The 21992-nt window shown below is 53.9% G+C and overlaps 1 protein-coding gene across 1 annotated transcript in view; it reads left to right on the top strand.

Annotated features, from left to right (window-relative positions):
* The first annotated feature begins 5174 nt into the window (after positions 1 to 5174).
* The window catches only part of LOC144950732 (uncharacterized), a 39866-nt gene continuing 23048 nt past the window's right edge, over positions 5175 to 21992 (top strand). Inside the window, exon 1 of the mRNA XM_078880804.1 lies at positions 5175 to 6063. Coding sequence (XP_078736930.1) covers positions 5780 to 6063 — 284 coding nt within the window. The 5' untranslated portion in view covers positions 5175 to 5779. The remainder of the gene's footprint in view (positions 6064 to 21992) is intronic.

Here is a 21992-nt window from a genome sequence, read left to right as displayed (position 1 = left end):
CCCCGCCCACTCCCCCCCCACCCACTCCCCCCCACCCCTCCTCCCCCCCCCCACTCCTCCTGCCCCCCCCCCACCCGCCCGTGTAGCCTCGCACAGACTGTTGGGGCAAGTGCTGTGAGCGGGCAGCAGCGCGCCCGGCCGCCTTTGTCTCCCTCGTCGCGGTGATGAGACACAGCATCCGGGTACTCATTTGAGGCCGAGTCGATCTAAGGGAGGACTCAGAGCCGATTCGGATAAAATGGCCGCCGCGGTGTTGGTGGCAGCCGTGAGCGGGAATCGAACTCGGGTGGCCGGGTTCGGAGCTCAGCGTAGCGCGCTAACCGCTGCGCCACCGCTCTCTTCCATCACCACCACGACTACCCACAACCACCCAGCAGCTCCACCCACCATCCACCATCTCCACCCACCATCCACCACCACCCACCCACCACCCCACCCATCCACCACCCATCCACCACCCACCCACCACCCCACCCACCATCTACCCACCCACCATCCAACACCCCACCCACCAGCTCCACCCACCCACCATCCACCACCCACCATCAACCACCCACCATCCACCACCCACCCACCAGCTCCACCCAGCAGCTCCACCCACCATCCACCCATCCACCACCCCACCCACCAGCTCCACCATCCACCACCCCACCCACCACCCTACCCACCACCCCACCCACCACCCCATCCACCACCTCACCCACCACCTCACCCACCACCATCCACCCACCACTCCCCATCAGCACAGCCTCCCTCACGGCGCGGGAGAGGGGGGTGGGGGCTAGCGGGGCTCTGCGTCTGTTTCGGTCAAAAAAAAACACCAGAATCTCCGCCTGGCTCTGCGTGCTGATGATGGCGTTTGGCTGTTTTTGGGGGGCCAGGCAGGGGACGGGGAGAGACGTGGAACACAGGGGGAGAGAGAAGAGAGAAGAGAGAGGGAGCAGACGAACACGATGTAGGCTGCTGACGCTTGGAGAGGCTCAGTGGTGGTGCTGCTTCATGGCGTGTTGGTGGGGGGCACCCCAGCCCCCCACCAACACCCCCCCCCCATCCCCCCCGTTTCAGTTTATGAAAGCAAATATGAGCAGAATTCCATCGTGTGTCTCCGCAAATACATCTACCATCAGCCGCTCCCCCCCCCACAACTCTCTCCCTCTCGGCTTTGCAGATGACCAATAACACCAGACAGCAGCATTCCTTCCTTTTAAGCAAAGCGCGTAAACAAACAATGGGCCGGTTGCGACCTGCTGGGCCTCATCAGCAGTCTGGCCCCTTGCGCTAACGCTTGCCGGGTCGCCAGATGTTGTTGTCAGGAGGCCGTTGGACTGCGAGAAGGGCAGCGTGCAGAACGAGAGAGTGAGCGGGAGAGTGAGCGGGAGAGAGAGCGGGAGAGTGAGCGGGAGAGTGAGCGAGCGAGTGACCGAGAGAGTGAGCGAGAGAGAGTGACCGAGAGAGAGTGAGCGAGCGAGTGACCGAGAGAGTGAGCGAGAGAGTGAGCGAGAGAGTGACCGAGCGAGTGACCGAGCGAGTGACCGAGAGAGTGAGCGAGAGAGTGAGCGAGAGAGTGACCGAGAGAGTGAGCGAGAGAGTGAGCGAGAGAGTGACCGAGAGAGTGAGCGAGAGAGTGACCGAGAGAGAGTGAGCGAGAGAGTGAGCGGGAGAGTGAGCGAGAGAGTGACCGAGATAGTGAGCGAGAGAGTGAGCGAGAGAGTGACCGAGAGAGTGAGCCAGAGAGTGACCGAGAGAGTGAGCGAGAGAGTGAGCGAGAGAGTGACCGAGAGAGTGAGTGAGAGAGTGAGCGAGAGAGTGCTTTATGTAAACCCCCGCCTCTCGCTCACTCTCTCGCTCACTCGCTCACTCTCTCGCTCACTCTCTCGCTCACTCGCTCACTCTCTCGGTCACTCTCTCGCTCACTCTCTCGCTCACTCTCTCGCTCACTCGCTCACTCTCTCGGTCACTCGCTCACTCTCTCGCTCACTCTCTCGGTCACTCTCTCGCTCACTCTCTCGCTCACTCTCTCGCTTACTCGCTCACTCTCTCGGTCACTCTCTCGCTCTCTCTCTCGCTCACTCTCTCGCTCACTCTCTCGCTCACTCTCTCGCTCACTCTCTCGCTCACTCGCTCACTCTCTCGGTCACTCTCTCGCTCTCTCTCTCGCTCACTCTCTCGCTCACTCTCTCGCTCACTCGCTCACTCTCTCGGTCACTCTCTCGCTCACTCTCTCGCTCTCTCTCGCTCTCTCTCTCGCTCACTCTCTCGGTCACTCTCTCGCTCACTCTCTCGCTCACTCGCTCACTCTCTCGGTCACTCTCTCGCTCACTCGCTCGCTCTCTCGCTCGCTCTCTCGGTCGCTCTCTCGGTCGCTCTCTCGCTCGCTCGCTCGCTCTCTCTCGCTCGCTCTCTCGCTCGCTCTCTCGCTCGCTCTCTCGCTCGCTCTCTCGCTCGCTCTCTCGCTCGCTCTCTCGCTCGCTCTCTCGCTCGCTCTCTCGCTCGCTCTCTCGCTCGCTCTCTCGCTCGCTCTCTCGCTCGCTCTCTCGCTCGCTCTCTCGCTCGCTCTCTCGCTCGCTCTCTCGCTCGCTCTCTCGCTCGCTCTCTCGCTCGCTCTCTCGCTCGCTCTCTCGCTCGCTCTCTCGCTCGCTCTCTCGCTCGCTCTCTCGCTCGCTCTCTCGCTCGCTCTCTCGCTCGCTCTCTCGCTCGCTCTCTCGCTCGCTCTCTCGCTCGCTCTCTCGCTCGCTCTCGCTCGCTCTCTCGCTCGCTCTCTCGCTCGCTCTCTCGCTCGCTCTCTCGCTCGCTCTCTCGCTCGCTCTCTCGCTCGCTCTCTCGCTCGCTCTCTCGCTCGCTCTCTCGCTCGCTCTCTCGCTCGCTCTCTCGCTCGCTCTCTCGCTCGCTCTCTCGCTCGCTCTCTCGCTCGCTCTCTCGCTCGCTCTCTCGCTCGCTCTCTCGCTCGCTCTCTCGCTCGCTCTCTCGCTCGCTCTCTCGCTCGCTCTCTCGCTCGCTCTCTCGCTCGCTCTCTCGCTCGCTCTCTCGCTCGCTCTCTCGCTCGCTCTCTCGCTCGCTCTCTCGCTCGCTCTCTCGCTCGCTCTCTCGCTCGCTCGCTCGCTCGCTCGCTCTCTCGCTCTCTCGCTCTCTCGCTCTCTCGCTCTCTCGCTCTCTCTCGCTCACTCGCTCATTCTCTCGCTCACTCACTCGCTCACTCTCTCGCTCACTCTCTCGCTCACTCTCTCGTTCACTCGCTCACTCTCTCGCTCACTCTCTCGCTCACTCTCTCGCTCACTCGCTCATTCTCTCGCTCACTCTCTCGCTCACTCTCTCGGTCACTCTCTCGCTCACTCGCTCACTCTCTCGTTCACTCGCTCACTCTCTCGCTCACTCTCTCGCTCACTCTCTCGCTCACTCGCTCACTCTCTCGTTCACTTCGCTCACTCTCTCGCTCACTCTCTCGCTCACTCTCTCGCTCACTCGCTCACTCTCTCGCTCACTCTCTCGCTCTCATTCTCTCGCTCTCACTCTCTCGCTCACTCTCTCGGTCACTCTCTCCAGTTTTGGGCCTTCCTCGGGTCGACTCAAACGAGTCCCCGGTGCAGTGTGTAAATGTCACTGCGATTGTAAAGACAGAGGCGGCCGGGCGTGGTGTTGGCCACCCACACCACCTCCATAGGGGCTGGTGCTACTCGCTAACAGCACTTTCCCCAACAGTCTGTTACAGGCTATACGGGGGATTTTTGTCTTTGTGGTGTGAGTCAGAACGGAGGAGTCTAAATTTGTTCTTCAACCAATCATTCTCCACAGCGAACGCGCACAGCAGGTTTGGTTTGCGTTTGGTTTCAATGATAATAAAAGACCCACAGACTCGTGTAGAGACCCACAGACTCGCATAGAGACCCACATACTCATGTAGAGACCCACAGACTCAGAGGCCCACAGACTCGTGTAGAGACCCACAGACTCGCATAGAGACCCACATACTCATGTAGAGACCCACAGACTCAGAGGCCCACAGACTCACGTAGAGACCCACATACTCATGTAGAGACCCACAGACTCAGAGACCCACAGACTCACGTAGAGACCCACAGACTCATGCAGAGACCCACAGACTCAGAGACCCACAGACTCAGAGACCCACAGACTCATGTAGAGACCCACAGACTCAGAGACCCACAGACTCAGAGACCCACAGACTCACATAGAGACCCACAGACTCACATAGAGACCCACAGACTCACATAGAGACCCACAGACTCACATAGAGACCCACAGACTCACATAGAGACCCACAGACTCACGCAGAGGCCCACAGACTCATGTAGAGACCCACAGACTCAGAGACCCACAGACTCATGCAGAGACCCACAGACTCAGAGACCCACAGACTCAGAGACCCACAGACTCATGTAGAGACCCACAGACTCAGAGACCCACAGACTCAGAGACCCACAGACTCACATAGAGACCCACAGACTCACATAGAGACCCACAGACTCACATAGAGACCCACAGACTCACATAGAGACCCACAGACTCACGCAGAGGCCCACAGACTCACGTAGAGACCCACGGACTCATGTAGAGACCCACAGACTCAGAGACCCACAGACTCACGTAGAGACCCACAGACTCATGCAGAGACCCACAGACTCAGAGACCCACAGACTCAGAGACCCACAGACTCAGAGACCCACAGACTCATGTAGAGACCCACAGACTCAGAGACCCACAGACTCAGAGACCCACAGACTCACATAGAGACCTACAGACTCACATAGAGACCCACAGACTCACATAGAGACCCACAGACTCACATAGAGACCCACAGACTCATGTAGAGACCCACAGACTCAGAGGCCCACAGACTCATGTAGAGACCCACAGACTCAGAGACCCACAGACTCACATAGAGACCCACAGACTCGCATAGAGACCCACAGACTCATGTAGAGACCCACAGACTCAGAGGCCCACAGACTCACATAGAGACCCACAGACTCATGTAGAGACCCACAGACTCATGTAGAGACCCACAGACTCAGAGGCCCACAGACTCACATAGAGACCCACAGACTCGCATAGACTGAGTTATTCTCGACCGAAAATCTGCATGCCTTGTGTATTTTGTGTCGGTGTCTCCTGATTCTCCACCCTCTCCTCCTCCTCCTCCCCCACAGCTCGCCCTCTCAACTCCTCCTCCTCGTCCTCTTCCCCTTCTCCACCTGCCGGGCTTTTCCCACGGAGCGAACCCGACCGTGGACCGGTTCCAGGGGGATCGCCGTGGCAACGAACGAGTGCTTGGAGCGAGTGAGCGGAGAGAGAGGGTGGGGGGGGGTCGGTGGTGGTGGGTTACCTTACGAGCTGCGGAGGGAATAATCGACGTCTTGCCGAAAGGCCCCGAGGGGAAGGTAAAGCTGAAGAGCGTACGAGGTGAGGGTCGACCTCGGGGAGGAGTGAACGAGCGGAGGAGCGGAGGGACAGCGAGGTGCACGGGCGAAGGAGCCGACGAACGAGCGAAATAAAAACCGTGGAGTTTGCAAGCGAAGGAAGGAGCAGCAGGCCGCGGAGCGAGCGCTTGAACCGACCCGTCGAGAGACCTGCGGACGACCCAACGAGCAAACGCGTGACCCCGACGACCGATCGAAGGAGCGATCGAATTCACAGCCGGACCAACGCAGGCCCACCGGACCAAGCGACCCCCTCCCAACACCCACGGGCCCCACCGAAACCCTTCAGCGGACGGGCAGACCGGCCGGCCGGCGGGTCCGGAGCGTCAAACGGTGGCCCCGTCATGGCGAGACGAGGGGGCGGCCGGCTCAGCGTTCCGCCGCTGCTGCTGCTGCTGCTGCTGGTCACGTGGTCCTGCCTGGTGGCACCGCTCCTGGCGCAGCAGCGCGGGGGCTCACGGGACGCTGCGGGAGCAGCAGCAGCAGCAGCAGGCGGCGGTGGCGGCGGTGGTAGTGATGGCGGCGACGGCGGCAGCAGCGGCCGGAACCGCGACGACGCCGATCGGAGCCGAGAGTCAGCAGCAAGCAACCGGGTCCGGCGCAGAGGGAATCAGGACATGCTGAGAGGGTGAGTGAGAGGGTGAGCGAGAGGGTGAGGGTGAGCGAGAGCGAGAGGGTGAGCGAGAGGGTGAGCGAGAGGGTGAGCAAGCGCGAGAGCGAGAGCGAGCGCGAGCCGGCGTGACGGAGCGGGCGCCCGCGGCCGGTCCGAGGCCTGCGCTCTCTCTCTCTCTGTCTCTCTTTCTCTTCCCCGCGGCATCATCGTCGTCGCTTCCACGTTGACGGGTCTTCGCCGACTTGTCGCGAGCGACGCACACGAATGTGAAGATTGCGTCGCGCGGAAACGCCGGCCCGCCAGCCGGGGACGTCGCGACCGCGATTGCGACATCGCCGGCGCCACTCGGATTCGTGGGTTGTCCCCTTAGAGCCGAAAGCGCATGCGGTGGATCACCCGCAGTGTCCCTGAATCCTGCGCAGATTCTGGGGTTTATTTTTACGCGAACGCCTCCCTTGCCCCCCCCCCCCCCGCGCGCCATGCGAGAGTTTGGACGTTTCAGCGCCGCGGGATATGGCGCTGAACACGAACCCCGGGGTGACGTGGTGAGTACCGTGTAGGTCACGTGGTGACTGCGCGTGTAGGTCACGTGGTGAGTACACGTGTGGGTCACGTGCAACACACGTGGTGTGTAGAGCTGGAGCCGGGCGGCATTTTTGTTACATCACGTGTTACATCACGTGTTACATCACGTGACCGTGGAGGTGTGGCGGTTGCTTGGGGAGGCATTCGTCCAGCAGTGATGATGGTGATGGTGGTGGTGATGATGGTGGTGATGGTGGTGGTGGTGGTGATGATGGTGGTGGTGATGATGATGGTGGTGGTGGTGGTGATGATGATGGTGGTGGTGGTGATGATGATGGTGGTGGTGATGATGATGGTGGTGGTGGTGGTGGTGATGATGATGATGGTGGTGGTGATGATGATGGTGGTGGTGGTGGTGGTGATGATGATGGTGGTGATGATGGTGGTGGTGATGATGGTGGTGATGGTGGTGGTGGTGGTGATGATGGTGGTGGTGGTGGTGATGATGGTGGTGGTGATGATGATGGTGATGGTGGTGATGATGGTGGTGATGGTGGTGATGATGGTGGTGGGGATGATGGTGGTGGTGATGATGGTGGTGGTGATTATGATGGTGGTGGTGGTGGTGGTGGTGATGATGGTGGTGGTGATGATGATGGTGATGGTGGTGGTGATGGTGGTGGGGATGATGGTGGTGGTGGTGGTGGTGATGATGGTGGTGGTGATGATGATGATGGTGGTGATGATGGTGGTGGGGATGATGATGGTGGTGGTGGTGATGGTGGTGGTGATATGAGGGCCCATTCCTCCTGTTGTCGTACGGCTGCTCAATGTCGACGCAGAGCAAACGACGACGAATTCACATCGAGGTGGTCAAGCCCAGAACAATCGCGTCCGGAGCAAGCGGAGTAGCGGCGGAGCATCGTCATCGTCGTCATCGTCATCATTGTCGTCGTCGTAATCATCGTCGTCCAGTCATCATCATTGTCGTCGTCGTCGTCGTCATCATCAACGTCATCAACGTCATCATCGTCGTCGTCGTCATCATCAACGTCGTCATCGTCATCATCACCGTCATCATCGTCGTCATCATTGACGTCATCATCATCATCGCCATCATCATCATCGTCGTCATCGTCATCATCATCGTCGCCGCGATGCCTCCTCCTCGTATTCGTATTTCGTGGCACCGCGTCGCTAGCGCGTTGCGCTCCGGCCTGCCCTGGACGAGCCGCACTCGTGCACCGCCGCTTCTCAAGATTCTTGTCGTCTTTCATTCCTCCACTGGTGCATCGCCAGCTGCCCGCGTCTGCTGCTGCTGCTGCTGCTGCCACTGCTGCTGCTGCGGCTGCTGCTGCTGCTGCCACTGCTGCTGCTGCTGCCACTGCTGCTGCTGCCGCTGCTGCTGCTGCTGCTGCCGCTGCTGCTGCCACTGCTGCTGCTGCCGCTGCTGCTGCTGCTGCTGCGGCTGCTGCTGCCACTGCTGCTGCTGCCACTGCTGCTGCTGCCACTGCCGCTGCTGCCGCTGCCACTGCTGCTGCCACTGCTGCTGCTGCTGCTGCTGCCGCTGCTGCTGCTGCTGCTGCCGCTGCTGCTGCCACTGCTGCTGCTGCTGCTGCGGCTGCTGCTGCCGCTGCTGCTGCTGCTACTGCCGCTGCTGCTGCGGCTGCTGCTGCTGCCACTGCTGCTGCTGCTGCGGCTGCTGCTGCCACTGCTGCTGCCGCTGCTGCTGCTGCCACTGCTGCTACTGCTGCCGCTGCTGCTGCCACTGCTGCTGCCGCGGCTGCTGCTGCTGCCGCTGCTGCTGCTGCTGCCGCTGCTGCTGCCACTGCTGCTGCTGCTGCTGCTGCTGCTGGTGCCGCTGCTGCCGCTGCTGCTGCTGCCGTGGCTCGCGCACGCGGCTCAGGGTGGGCCACGAGCATCTCCCGTGGAACGTCAAAACCCCCCAGGGGGGTCTCGATTTAAAGCTTTCGTGGCTGCAGATTCATCTTCTTGGTTCTTTCGGTAAAGTCACGTAGGTAGAAAATAAAAAATAATAATAAAATAAAATAAAAATGGAAAATTTGGTTATTTTAATTTTATTATTATTTTAGTTATTTTCATTTTTAAATAAAAATGCATTTTTTCAATAAAAATATCTAAATTTAGTTAAATTTCGATTTAAAGCTTTCGTGACTGCAGAGATTCATCTTCTTGGTTCTTTCGGTAAAGTCATGCTGAATCATTCAGACGCTGTCTTTCCGACAGACCTGTTCTTCACCTGAGGACGGCTGCTTGCGTTGTGGCCGAAACGTCGTGAGAATTGTATTATTTTATTATGTTTTATTTTTATTTTTTTATTATTTCCCTTCTACGTGACTTTACCGAAAGAACCAAGAAGATGAATCCCTGCAGTCACGAAAGCTTTAAATATGAATGTAACTAAATTTAGATATTTTCATTTTTATGAAAAAAAACATTTTTATTTAAAAATGAAAATAACTAAATTATAATAAAATAAAAATGAAAATAACTAAATTTTCAATTTTTATTTTATTATTATTTTCTACCTACGTGACTTTACCGAAAGAACCAAGAAGATGAACCCCAGCAGGTCGTCTTGCGTTGGCTCCTTTGACAAAGTAGCCCCCGTTCTGGGACCGCAGCTCTCCTTGAAGCGATTCTCAGAGGTAACTCCGTGGTGTCCACTTCTGTGGGACGTTGTCCATGACGGGGGTTTGTCGGGGGCCGTTGCGCCCATTGGCCCTGCGGTGATTTGTGGACGGATTCATCGGGTGTCTCGCAGAGGTCGCAAACGGGTTTTGATTCCTTACCCGTACCCGGCCGCACCAGGGTCGCAAACAGGTACCCTACCCGATACCCGGCTACCCGTACCCAGCCGGGTATCGTGTAGGGTACGGGTACCCGATTGCGACCTCTGGGATGAAGCCATGTTGCAGGCGCGGGTGGGTTGATTCTAGGAACTTGAATTGTGAGAAGAGACAAGACGTTGGGAAATGAGTGACAAACGGTGACTCACCAGTGACTCACGGCCTACCCGTACCCGTACCTGGCCGTACCAGGGTCGCAAATGGGTACCCGTATCCGGCCGGGTACGGGTACCCGTTCCCTACCCGTACCCGTACCCTACCCGAAATGAGTGACAAACGATGTAAAGCTTTCGTGACTGCAGGGATTCATCTTCTTGGTTCTTTCGGTAAAGTCACGTAGAAGGGAAATAATAAAATAATTAAACATTTTACATAATAAAATAATTCTCACTTGAGAATTATTAGAGAATTATTTTATTATGTTTTATTTTTATTATTTTATTATTTCCCTTCTACGTTACTTTACCGAAAGAACCAAGAAGAGTGACAAACAGTTACTCACCAGTGACTCACGGTCTACCCGTACCCGGCCGCACCAGGGTTGCAAACGGCTACCCGTACCCGACCGGGTACGGGTAGCCGGGTATCGGGTAGGGTACGGGTATCGGGTACCTAGTTGCGACCTCTGGTGTCTCGTGGAGACGATGGCATCATCCTGCACGTACCTGGTGCGGTGTGTAAACATCGCCACTGGGGAGACAAAGGCGGCCGGGCGTGGTGTTGGCCACCCACCCCCTCGTGTGCCGTGCCGTCCTTCATAGGTGCTCGCTAACAGCACTTGCCCCTACAGTCTGTTTAGGCTATACGTGGGATCTTTGTCTTTGTGTGAGTGTGTGGGGAGCGGAGGTGCAGCGGTTAGCGCTACGCTGCGCTACGGGTTTGATTCCCGCTCACGTCCAAAACCGGTGACGATTATCTGAACCGGTCCTGGGCCTCCCCTAGGTCGACTCAGCCTCAAATGAGTACCTGGTGCAGGGTGTGTAAACATCGCCACTGGGGAGACAAAGGCGGTCGGGCGTGGTGCTGGCCACCCACCCCCTCGTGTGCCGTTCCGGCCTTCATAGGTGCTCGCTAACAGCACTTGCCCCTACAGTCTGTTAAGGCTACACGGGGGATCTTTATCTTTGTGTGACTGTGTGTGTGTGTATCGTTAACGTTTGAACTGTCGCCTGGCGTTGTGGGTATACAGCTATCGTGCTGTGACGGTTCCACCTGAAGACGGAAGTTTGTGTTGCCTCCGAAACGTCGTGATTTTTATTTTATTTTTATTTTATTTTTATTAATTTTAATTTTTTTAACCTACGTGACTTTACCGAAAAAAACCTAAGAATACAGATTCAGAAGACTTACTTTTTCTTCTTCTTTAACATACCGACACGACACTTTGCAAATTCAAAACAATAAAGTCGCCGCTGCCGCCCCTGGCACGTGGCGAGCCCCGAAGGAGACTCACGAGAGGAAGTGGGGGAGGGGGGCTGGGGGGGGCTGGGGGGGGGCTGGGGGGGGCTGGGGGGGGGCTGGGGGGGAGGGGCTAGGGGGGGGCTAGGGGGGGGGCAGACTGCCCCGAGCGTGAGTCAAGGGCTGCAAATTTACGACTTGGCCTCTGCCCTCAATCCCCCCTCCCTCCCTCCCACCCTCCCGTCATCCCCCCCCTCCTCCCTCCCACCCTCCCGTCATCCCCCCCCTCCCGTCATCCCCCCCTCCTCCCTCCGCCCTCCCTACCCCCTCCTTCCCTCTCCCTCCCTCCCCCTTCCCTACCCCCTCCCTCCCCGCCCCCTCCCTACCCCCCCCCCCTCTCTCCATCCTCCCTACCCCCTCCTTCCCTCTCCCTCCCTCCCCCATCCGCCTCCCTCTCTCCCCCTCCCTCCCCTCTCTCCCTCCCCCTGCCTCCCCCTGCCTCCCCTCCCTCCCTCCCCTTCCTCTCCCCCCCCCCTCCCTGTTCTCCCTCCCCCTGCCTCTCCCTCCCTCCCCCTCCCCCCCTTCCCCACCTCCCCCCTCCCTCCCTCCCTCCCCCCTCCCCCCTCCCCCCCTTCCCCACCTCCCCCCTCCCTCCCTCCCCCCTCCCCCCTCCCCCTCCCCCCCTTCCCCACCTCCCCCCTCCCTCCCTCCCCCCTCCCCCCTCCCCCTCCCCCCCTTCCCCACCTCCCCCCTCCCTCCCTCCCCCCTCCCCCCTCCCCCTCCCCCCCTTCACCACCTCCCCCCTCCCTGCCTCCCCCATCGCCTTTTTGATCATCGCTTCCTCTCTCCTGCCTCTGTTATTCATCTCTTGCCGCCACGCACAGTTTCTCTCACTCTCTCATTCACTCATTCATCTCTCATTCACTCTCTCATTCACTCTCTCACCCATTCACTCATTCTCTCACTCACTCATTCTCTCTCTCACACACTCATTCACTCTCTCACTCACTCATTCCCTCACTCACTCATTCACTCACTCATTCACTCATTCACTCTCTCATTCACTAATTCACTCTCTCACTCACTCATTCACTCATTCTCTCACACACTCATTCACTCTCTCACTCACTCATTCCCTCTCTCACTCACTCATTCACTCTCTCACGCACTCATTCTCTCTCACTCACTCACTCATTCTCTCTCACACACTCATTCACTCTCTCACTCACTCATTCCCTCACTCACTCATTCACTCATTCACTCTCATTCACTAATTCACTCTCTCACTCACTCATTCACTCATTCTCTCACACACTCATTCACTCTCTAACTCACTCATTCCCTCTCTCACTCACTCATTCACTCTCTCACTCACTCATTCTCTCTCTATCACACTCATTCACTCTCTCACTCACTCATTCCCTCTCACTCACTCATTTACTCACTCATTCACTCTCTCATTCACTCATTCTCTCTCTCACTCACTCACTCTCTTATTCACTCATTCACTCTCTCACTTACTCATTCACTTTCTCATTCACTTATTCTCTTACTCATTCACTCTCTCACTCACTCATTCACTCTCTCACTCATTCCTCTCCTGCGTCCCTCCTTCACCTCTACTACCGTCACCCGCTTTTTATTCATTCGCCTCTCCTGCTTCCCTCATTCACTCATTCTCCGTGCCTCTTGCCTGCCCTCCCTTCCCCTCTCATTATCTCCTCCTGACTCGCTCACTCTTTCGTGCATTCATTCCTTCCGTGCGTGTGAAGTGTAATTGCGGGCCAGATAGGAAATCACCACACCCCTCACTCTCCCTCCCTCCCTCACTCTCTCGCTCGCTTTTTTTTTACGACCAGAGGAAACTGTTTCCACTCTCTCTCTTGAAGCGCTCGCTCGTCACCGTGGCGTGCGCGATGACCACCACCACCACCACAACCACCACCACCACAACCACCACAACCACAACCACCACCACCACCACAACCACCACCACCACTACCACCACCACCACCACAACCACCACAACTACCACCACCACCACCACAACCACCACCACAACCACCACCACCGCGTGACTTTTCTTTCGTGTTGTGCGCGGGGCTTTTAGCGCCACAGCGCGTCGATTTGTAGCGTTTATTTTCATTTGTGTTGCTGGTGACTTTGTGTGTTTCATATCGAAATCGCCTCCAGTGCCTTTGCTGCTGGCGGCAATAAAAGTTGTTTAAAAGTCAAAAGTCTCTCACTTCCTCCCACTCTCTCTCTTCTCTTCTCTCCACGTTCTCATACCTTGTCAACCCAAACGGTTAACCCCGTATTGTTGTACAGGGGACTTGAGTTTTTTGTACACACAGTCGTTTCAATACCAGTAACAACAACAACAACAGCAACATGATTGTCTATTTGTTTGTGTGTTCTCCCTTGTGATGGGACTTTGTAGGATTGAAAATTGAGATTTGTAAGGCCACGGAGTGACCTATCGGGTCTCAACTGGTCTGTAACAAGTAAACCCGTAAAAACAAAGTTTTTCACTATAAATCCTTTATATGTGTGGCGGCTAGAGTCTTCTCGTCCTCTGGCTTGAGATGGCTGCCACCTATGAGTCAGATGATTGTCTGCCAGTATTAAGCAATTGGTAATTAAATATTTAATTTGTTTTCCCTAAACAGTGTAAAATTTTGGAAAAAAATTTTCACGAAAATTAATTGTCACACACAACGAGTCTGTGGGGAAAATGTCAGCTCGATTGGATCAGGGGAAGTGGGTTAAAAAACGAGCGAAAGATTTGCACGGTCCTAAGCAAGCAAGCGAACTTAATATAAAGGATTTAAAAATATATTCGCCTGTGGAGGACACGGGGATCGATCCCGCGACCTTTGGCATGGGAAGCGAGGGCGCTACCAACTGCGCTACTCCGCCACGGCCTGTGGAGGGGTTACGCTCTGGGCTCCTACAATGTGACGTTCAGCCAAAGCCATGAATGAGTTGTATTTGAATAAATGTAAAATATTTTTTTTTTGCCTAAAAAGTGTAAATATTTCTTTAAAAATTTTAACGAACATTAATTGTCTCGCACAACGAGTCTGTGTGGAAAATGTCAGCTCGATTGGATCACGGGAAGTGGGTTAAAAAACGAGCGAAAGATTTGCACGGTCCTAAGCAAGCAAGCAAGCACGCAAGCAAGCAAGCAAGCGAACTTAATATAAAGGATTTAAAAAGCTAGGAGGCACTGATAAGGGGTTGACAGGTTTGCTTTCTCATTCTCCCTCTCTCTCTGTGACTCTATCTGTCTGTCTCTTTTTCTACGATCAGTGGAAACAAGAAGATGCTCGGTGTAGTCGGCACTTTGCTTCGTTCATCATCCTTTCGTGTAGTGCCACGTGGGTAGTGACGTGCAGTACCACGTGGGTAGTGACGTGCAGTACCACGTGGGTAGTGACGTGCGTACCACGTGGGTAGTGACGAGCAGTACCACGTGGGTAGTGACGTGCGTACCACGTGGGTAGTGACGTGCAGTGCCACGTGAGGTGTGACGCGCACGCGTGACGCTGTAATTCTCGATGCGACTTGGTAACGGATCCGGCTCGAGCGCGTTTGCTGCTGGCAGCAATGAACGTGATTACAACTCTCAACTCTCTCTGCATCGCTCGCTCCCTCTCGTTCTCCCTCGCCCGCTCTTCTCTCGTCCCCTCTCTCTCTGTCTCACGCTTTCTCTCGTGGACTGCACCCTCGTGGTGTTCACCTTCTGAAGCGCTCGCTCGTCACCGTGGCGTGCGCGATGACCACCACCACCACGTGGCTTTTATTTCGTGTTGTGCGCGGTGCTTTTAGCGCCACAGCGCGTCGATTTGTAGCGTTTATTTTCTTTTGTTTGCTGGTGACTTTGTGTGTTTCATATCGAAATCGCCTCCAGTGCTTTTGCTGCTGGCGGCAATAAAAGTTGTTTAAAAGTAAAAAAAGTCACTTACTCTCTCTCACCGCCTATCTCTCACCTCCCCCTCTCTTGCCTGCTCTCTCTTTTTTTTTAACGATCAGATGAAACAAGAAGATGCTCGGTGTAGTCGGCAACTTTGCTTCGTTCATCATTTAGTTTTGTTTATTCAATGCTTTGCTTTATGTAAATCCCCCCCCCCCTTTTTAATTTTAGATTTCACAACAGATTTCACGCTCTCTCTCTCTCCCCCCATCTCCCTCTCCACGCTCACTCTCTCTCATTCTTTCTCTCCTACTTTCACGCTCTCTCTCTCTCTCTCCTCTGCTCACACCCTCTCATTATCTCTCCCTCCCTCTCCCACCCCCCCCTCTCCCCGTCTCGACATGTGGCACACACATCCCCGGGGTTGATGTTGATGGCCGCCGCACCGCAGCGAGGGCCCCGGCCGCTGCTGTTTTCACTTTGAAGCTTCACCCCGCCAAGCCTCGCAAACCTACAAGGGGGGGGAGCCCCCCACCCCCTCCTCCTGCTCCTCCTCGCGTTAAACGGCACCCCCCCCCCCCGCGCTCCCCCACCCCAATCCCCCTTCACCCCCCCCCCTGCCCCCCCCACCCCCTTCACCCCCCCTGCCCCCCCCTACCCCTTTCACCCCCCCTGACCCCCCCTACCCCTTTCACCCCCCCTGCCCCCCCACCCCCAAACCCCCTTCACCCCCCCCACACGCACACAGACCGCCTCTCGCCCACCCCCCCCCCCCCAAATGAAATAATAATATTGATGATGATGCTGATGCTGCTGATGCTGATGCTGCTTATGATGCTGATGATGCTGATGCTGCTGATCTGATGATGCTGATTATGATGATGCTGATTATGATGATGCTGATGCTGCTGATGCTGATGATGCTGATGATGATGATCTGGCCGCACTATTTTGCCGGGTCCACTCCCGCTGCTGGAACGGCCGCCGCTGGTGCCACGGGGTCTGGCCGCGCTCGGAGAATCTCGCGGTCCGTGCCGAGATTGGGGAACGCGCCGGGTGGAACGCGAAAGCCAAAAACTTGCTTTAATAGTACCAGGCGGGGTGTCTCGCAAATCCCATCTCTCTCTCTCCAGGCCAACACAGCTGGGCAAACGAAGGGGGCCCGGTCACACCCCCCCCCACCGCCCACACACACCAATAAAACAAAGATCCCCCGTGTAGCCTTAACAGACTGTAGGGGCAAGTGCTGTTAGCGAGGAGCTATGAAGGCCGGAACAGCACACGAGGGGGTGGGTGGCCAGCACCACGCCCGACCGCCTTTGTCTCCCCAGTGGCGATGTTTGCACACCGCACCAGGTACTCATTTGAGGCTGAGTCGACCTAGGGGAGGCCCGGGACCGGTTCAGATAATCGTCACTGGTGTTGGCCATGAGCGGGAATCGAACCTGGGTCGCCAGGTTCATAGCGCAGCGCGCTAACCACTGCACCACCGCTCCCCCTCACACCACCACACACCACCACACTCAAGTAGTGGCCACATCATAATAGTGTAGTGTAGCGTGTAGTGTAGTGTACAGTAGTGTATAGTAGTGTACCGTAGTGTACAGTAGTGTAGTGTACAGTGGTGTAATGTATTGTAGTGTATAGTAGTGTATAGTAGTGTAGTGTATAGTAGTGTGTAGTGTATAGTAGTGTGTAGTGTATAGTAGTGTGTAGTGTATAGTAGTGTGTAGTGTATAGTAGTGTGTAGTGCATAGTAGTGTGTAGTGTATAGTAGTGTGTAGTGTATAGTAGTGTGTAGTGTATAGTAGTGTGTAGTGTATAGTAGTGTGTAGTGTATAGTAGTGTGTAGTGCATAGTAGTGTGTAGTGCATAGTAGTGTGTAGTGCATAGTAGTGTGTAGTGTATAGTAGTGTGTAGTGTATAGTAGTGTGTAGTGCATAGTAGTGTGTAGTGCATAGTAGTGTGTAGTGTATAGTAGTGTGTAGTGTATAGTAGTGTGTAGTGTATAGTAGTGTGTAGTGTATAGTAGTGTGTAGTGTATAGTAGTGTGTAGTGTATAGTAGTGTGTAGTGTATAGTAGTGTGTAGTGTATAGTAGTGTGTAGTGTATAGTAGTGTGTAGTGTATAGTAGTGTGTAGTGTATAGTAGTGTGTAGTGTATAGTAGTGTGTAGTGTATAGTAGTGTGTAGTGCATAGTAGTGTGTAGTGCATAGTAGTGTGTAGTGTATAGTAGTGTGTAGTGTATAGTAGTGTGTAGTGCATAGTAGTGTGTAGTGTATAGTAGTGTGTAGTGTATAGTAGTGTATAGTAGTGTATAGTAGTGTGTAGTGTATAGTAGTGTGTAGTGTATAGTAGTGTGTAGTGTATAGTAGTGTGTAGTGTATAGTAGTGTGTAGTGTATAGTAGTGTGTAGTGCATAGTAGTGTGTAGTGCATAGTAGTGTGTAGTGTATAGTAGTGTGTAGTGTATAGTAGTGTGTAGTGCATAGTAGTGTGTAGTGTATAGTAGTGTAGTGTATAGTAGTGTAGTTTATAGTAGTGTAGTGTATAGTAGTGTATAGTAGTGTGTAGTGCATAGTAGTGTGTAGTGCATAGTAGTGTGTAGTGTATAGTAGTGTATAGTAGTGTGTAGTGCATAGTAGTGTGTAGTGTATAGTAGTGTGTAGTGTATAGTAGTGTAGTGTATAGTAGTGTAGTTTATAGTAGTGTAGTGTATAGTAGTGTATAGTAGTGTGTAGTGCATAGTAGTGTGTAGTGCATAGTAGTGTGTAGTGCATAGTAGTGTGTAGTGTATAGTAGTGTAGTGTATAGTAGTGTAGTGTATAGTAGTGTAGTGTATAGTAGTGTATAGTAGTGTGTAGTGCATAGTAGTGTAGTGCATAGTAGTGTGTAGTGCATAGTAGTGTGTAGTGTATAGTAGTGTAGTGTATAGTAGTGTAGTGTATAGTAGTGTATTGTAGTGTAGTGTATAGTAGTGTATTGTAGTGTATAGTAGTGTATTGTAGTGTATAGTAGTGTGTAGTGCATAGTAGTGTGTAGTGTATAGTAGTGTGTAGTGTATAGTAGTGTAGTGTATAGTAGTGTAGTGTATAGTAGTGTAGTGTATAGTAGTGTAGTGTATAGTAGTGTAGTGTATAGTATAGTAGTGTAGTGTATAGTAGTGTAGTGTATAGTAGTGTACAGTAGTCTTTAGTAGTGTTGTGTATCGTAGTGTATAGTAGTATATAGTGTAGTGTAGAGTAGTGTATAGTGTAGTCTAGTGTATAGTGTAGTGTATAGTGTAATGTATAGTGTAGTGTATAGTAGTGTAGTGTATAGTGTAGTGTACAGTGTAGTGTATAGTGTAGTGTATAGTGTAGAGTGTAGTGTGTAGTGTAGTGTATAGTGTAGTGTATAGTGTAGTGTATAGTGTAGTGTATAGTAGTGTATAGTGTAGTGTATAGTGTAGTGTGTAGTGTAGTGTATAGTGTAGTGTATAGTGTAGTGTAGTAGTGTATAGTGTAGTGTATAGTGTAGTGTATAGTGTAGTGTAGTAGTGTATAGTGTAGTGTATAGTGTAGTGTATAGTGTAGTGTATAGTGTAGTGTATAGTGTCGTGTATAGTGTAGTGTATAGTGTAGTGTATAGTGTAGTGTATAGTGTAGTGTATAGTGTAGTGTATAGTGTAGTGTATAGGCTGTCGCGACAAGCGAAACGCCACGGTACATCGTGTAGATGTCGTTGTGGGTTTACGCCCCAACACACCGGCGTGTGCTGAACCACTAAACGAATTGGCCACACTACACTACACTATACACAACACTATACACTACTACACACTACACTACACTATACACAACACTATACACTACTACACACTACACTACACACTAGTGCTGAACCACTAAACGAATTGGCCACACTACACTACACTATACACAACACTATACACTACTACACACTACACTACACTATACACAACACTATACACTACTACACACTACACTACACACTAGTGCTGAACCACTAAACGAATTGGCCGCGTTCTGTTCACTAATTGGCTGTGTCGGGTGGTGGCGGGTTTAACGACACACACATTTACGCACTTTGAATGTCCCTGCAGTCGTTGTCAACGCTACAAGGGCGTTCCAATGGTGTCGGTTCCCATCACTGCCTGCATCACGATCTCTCCCCACCCTCTGTGCAACCTTTGAATCGTGGACGATGTTGGCCGCGAAATCCTGCGCGTTCAACTCGGACCTCTTCCTCCGACGCCCGCCACGCTCTTTGGCATCCAGCTTCGGCGCAAGCAAATACCCCGTCTCTATCGCAGCAGCGGCAGCAGCAGCGGCAGCAAACATCTCCACCCCCTCGCGAAATTCACCTTGGGCAGGACCCTCCTGGGAGGCGAGTCTTGAGCACTCGAGACTCGCCTCACATTCCCTGCGAAGACGCGCGTCACGGCTGGGGGGCGGTGGGTGGGGGTCGCGATCGATGCAAACCGCGGCCACGTGGGCAGCCATCGCTCATCGACGGATTTGGCGATGGCCGCGAAAGTGATTCGTAGCGGCGACCCACGCACACCGGCATCCGGTGGCGAGAAGCTCTGGCTCGCTTGCATTGCGTGAATCGCCTCGACGACGACGATGATGAAGAGGATGATGATGATGATGTTCTTAATTTTTTCTTCTTGGCTCTTTCGGTAAAGTCGCGTAGAATGGAAATAAAAAAATAAAACATGATAAAATATTTCTCACTATTATTTTATTTTGCTTTATTTTTACTATTTCATTATTTATAATTCTCACTATTATTTAATAATGTTGAATTTTTATTATTTTATTATTTATAATTCTCACTATTATTTTAGTATGTTTTATTTTTACTATTTTATTATTTATAATTCTCACTATTATTTTATAACGTTTTATTTTTATTATTTTATTATTTCCATTCTACGTGACTTTACCGAAAGAACCAAGAAGACGAATCCCTGCAGTCACGAAAGCTTTAAATCAAAGGATGATGATGATGATGTGGAGACATCAAACTCTCGCTCGCTCGCTCTCCCTCGCCGTCACCTCCTTCCCTCCCTCGTTCCCGCGCTCGCTTGCCCAGTTCTGGGAATCGCTTTCCGTACTCGAGACGGACGACGATGCCTGCTGCTGTTTATTTGGAGTTTGCGGTGTTTCTCTCTCTCTCTGTTATCTTCATCACGGTGGCTGGGAGATGTTAACTATCTTGCACGGTGTGCAGCCGGTCGTGGGTTTGATCCCCATCCTAATGACAGTTGTAGTGTATTCTTTGGGTCTTTTGGTAAAGTCGCGTAGATAGGTTCAAAGAAAATAAAAATAAAAACTACGACGTTTCGATCGCAACACAAGCGGTCGAAACGTCGTCGTAATTTTTCTTATTTTCTTTGAACCTACCTACGTGACTTTACCGAAAGACCCAAAGAATATGAATTAATGCAGTCACGAAAGCTTTAAATCAAGATGTATCTGTTGTATATTTAGAGTCTGCAGTGTCTCCCTCTGTCATCATCATCATCATCACGGTGGCTAGGAGATGTTAACTCCCTTGCCTGGTATGCAGGAGGTCGTGGGTTCGATCCCCACCCTAACGACAGCTGCTGTATATTTAGAGTTTGCAGTGTCTCTCTCTGTCATCATTATCATCACGGCGGCCAGGAGATGTTAACTCCCTCGCCTGGTATGCAGGAGGTCGTGGGTTCGATCCCCAACTTAACGACAGCTGCTGTATATTTAGAGTTTGCAGTGTCTCTCTATGTCATCATCATCATCATCACGGCGGCTATGAGATGTTAACTCCCTCGCCTGGTATGCAGGAGGTCGTGGGTTCGATCCCGACCCTGACGACGCCTGCTGCTGCTGCTGCTGTATATTTGGCGTTTGCGTGTCTCTCTCTCCCCGGCTCCTCCGGGATTTAACCTCATCTTTTAGTTTGTGGAACCGGGTGGTGTGGTGGTGGTCGTGGTGATGGGCTCACTGATGAGCTGCGTGTTGTGGAAGCCAAGCGGTGTGGTGGGGGGTGTGGGGGGGGGCTTTGGGGGTGTGGGGGGGGGTCGTTGGGGGGTGTGGGGGGAGATCATACAAACTCCACTCGCTTACCCACCCACTCGCCCACTCATCCACTCCACCCACCTACCCATTCGCCCACTCATCCATTCACTCCACCCACCTACCCACTCGCAACTCACCCACTCACTCCACCCACCTACCCACTCGCAACTCACCCACTCACTCCACCCACCTACCCACTCGCCACTCACTCACCCACCCACTCCACCCACCTACCCACTCGCCACTCTCTCACCCACCCACCCACACCACCCACCTACCCACTCGCCACTCACCCACTCACTACACCCACCTACCCACTCGCCATTCACCCACTCCACCCACCTACCCACTCGCCACTCACCCACTCACTCCACCCACCTACACACTCGCCATTCACCCACCCACTCCACCCACATACACACTCGCTCATCCACCCTTTCACCCACTCACTCCACCCACCTACCCACTCGCCACTCACCCACCCACTCCACCCACCTACCCACTCACCACTCACCCACTCACTCCACTCGCCACTCACTCACCCACTCCACCCACCTACCTACCCACTCGCCACTCACCCACTCACTCCACTCGCCACTCACCCACCCACTCCACACACCTACCCACTCGCCACTCACCCACCCACTCCACCCACCTACCCACTCGCCACTCACTCACCCACCCACTCCACACACCTACCCACTCGCCACTCACTAACCCACCCACTCCACCCACCTACCCACTCGCCACTCACTCACTCACCCACCCACTCCACCCACCTACCCACTCGCCACTCACCCACCCACTCCACCCACCTACACACTCGCCACTCACCCACTCACTCCACCCACCTACACACTCGCCACTCACTCACCCACCCACCCACCCACACCACCCACCTACCCACTCGCCACTCACTCACCCACCCACTCCACACACCTACCCACTCGCCACTCACCCACCCACTCCACCCACCTACCCACTCGCCACTCACTCACCCACCCACTCCACACACCTACCCACTCGCCACTCACTCACCCACCCACTCCACACACCTACCCACTCGCCACTCACTCACCCACCCACACCACACACCTACCCACTCGCCACTCACCCACCCACTCCACCCACCTACCCACTCGCCACTCACTCACCCACCCACACCACACAC

The sequence above is a fragment of the Lampetra fluviatilis genome, chromosome 59, assembly GCF_964198595.1.
Source record: "Lampetra fluviatilis chromosome 59, kcLamFluv1.1, whole genome shotgun sequence".
NCBI classification, from domain to species: Eukaryota; Metazoa; Chordata; class Hyperoartia; order Petromyzontiformes; family Petromyzontidae; genus Lampetra; species Lampetra fluviatilis.
The sequence above is the reverse complement of the archived record's forward strand: the minus strand, read 5'-3'. Positions and strand labels throughout refer to the sequence as shown.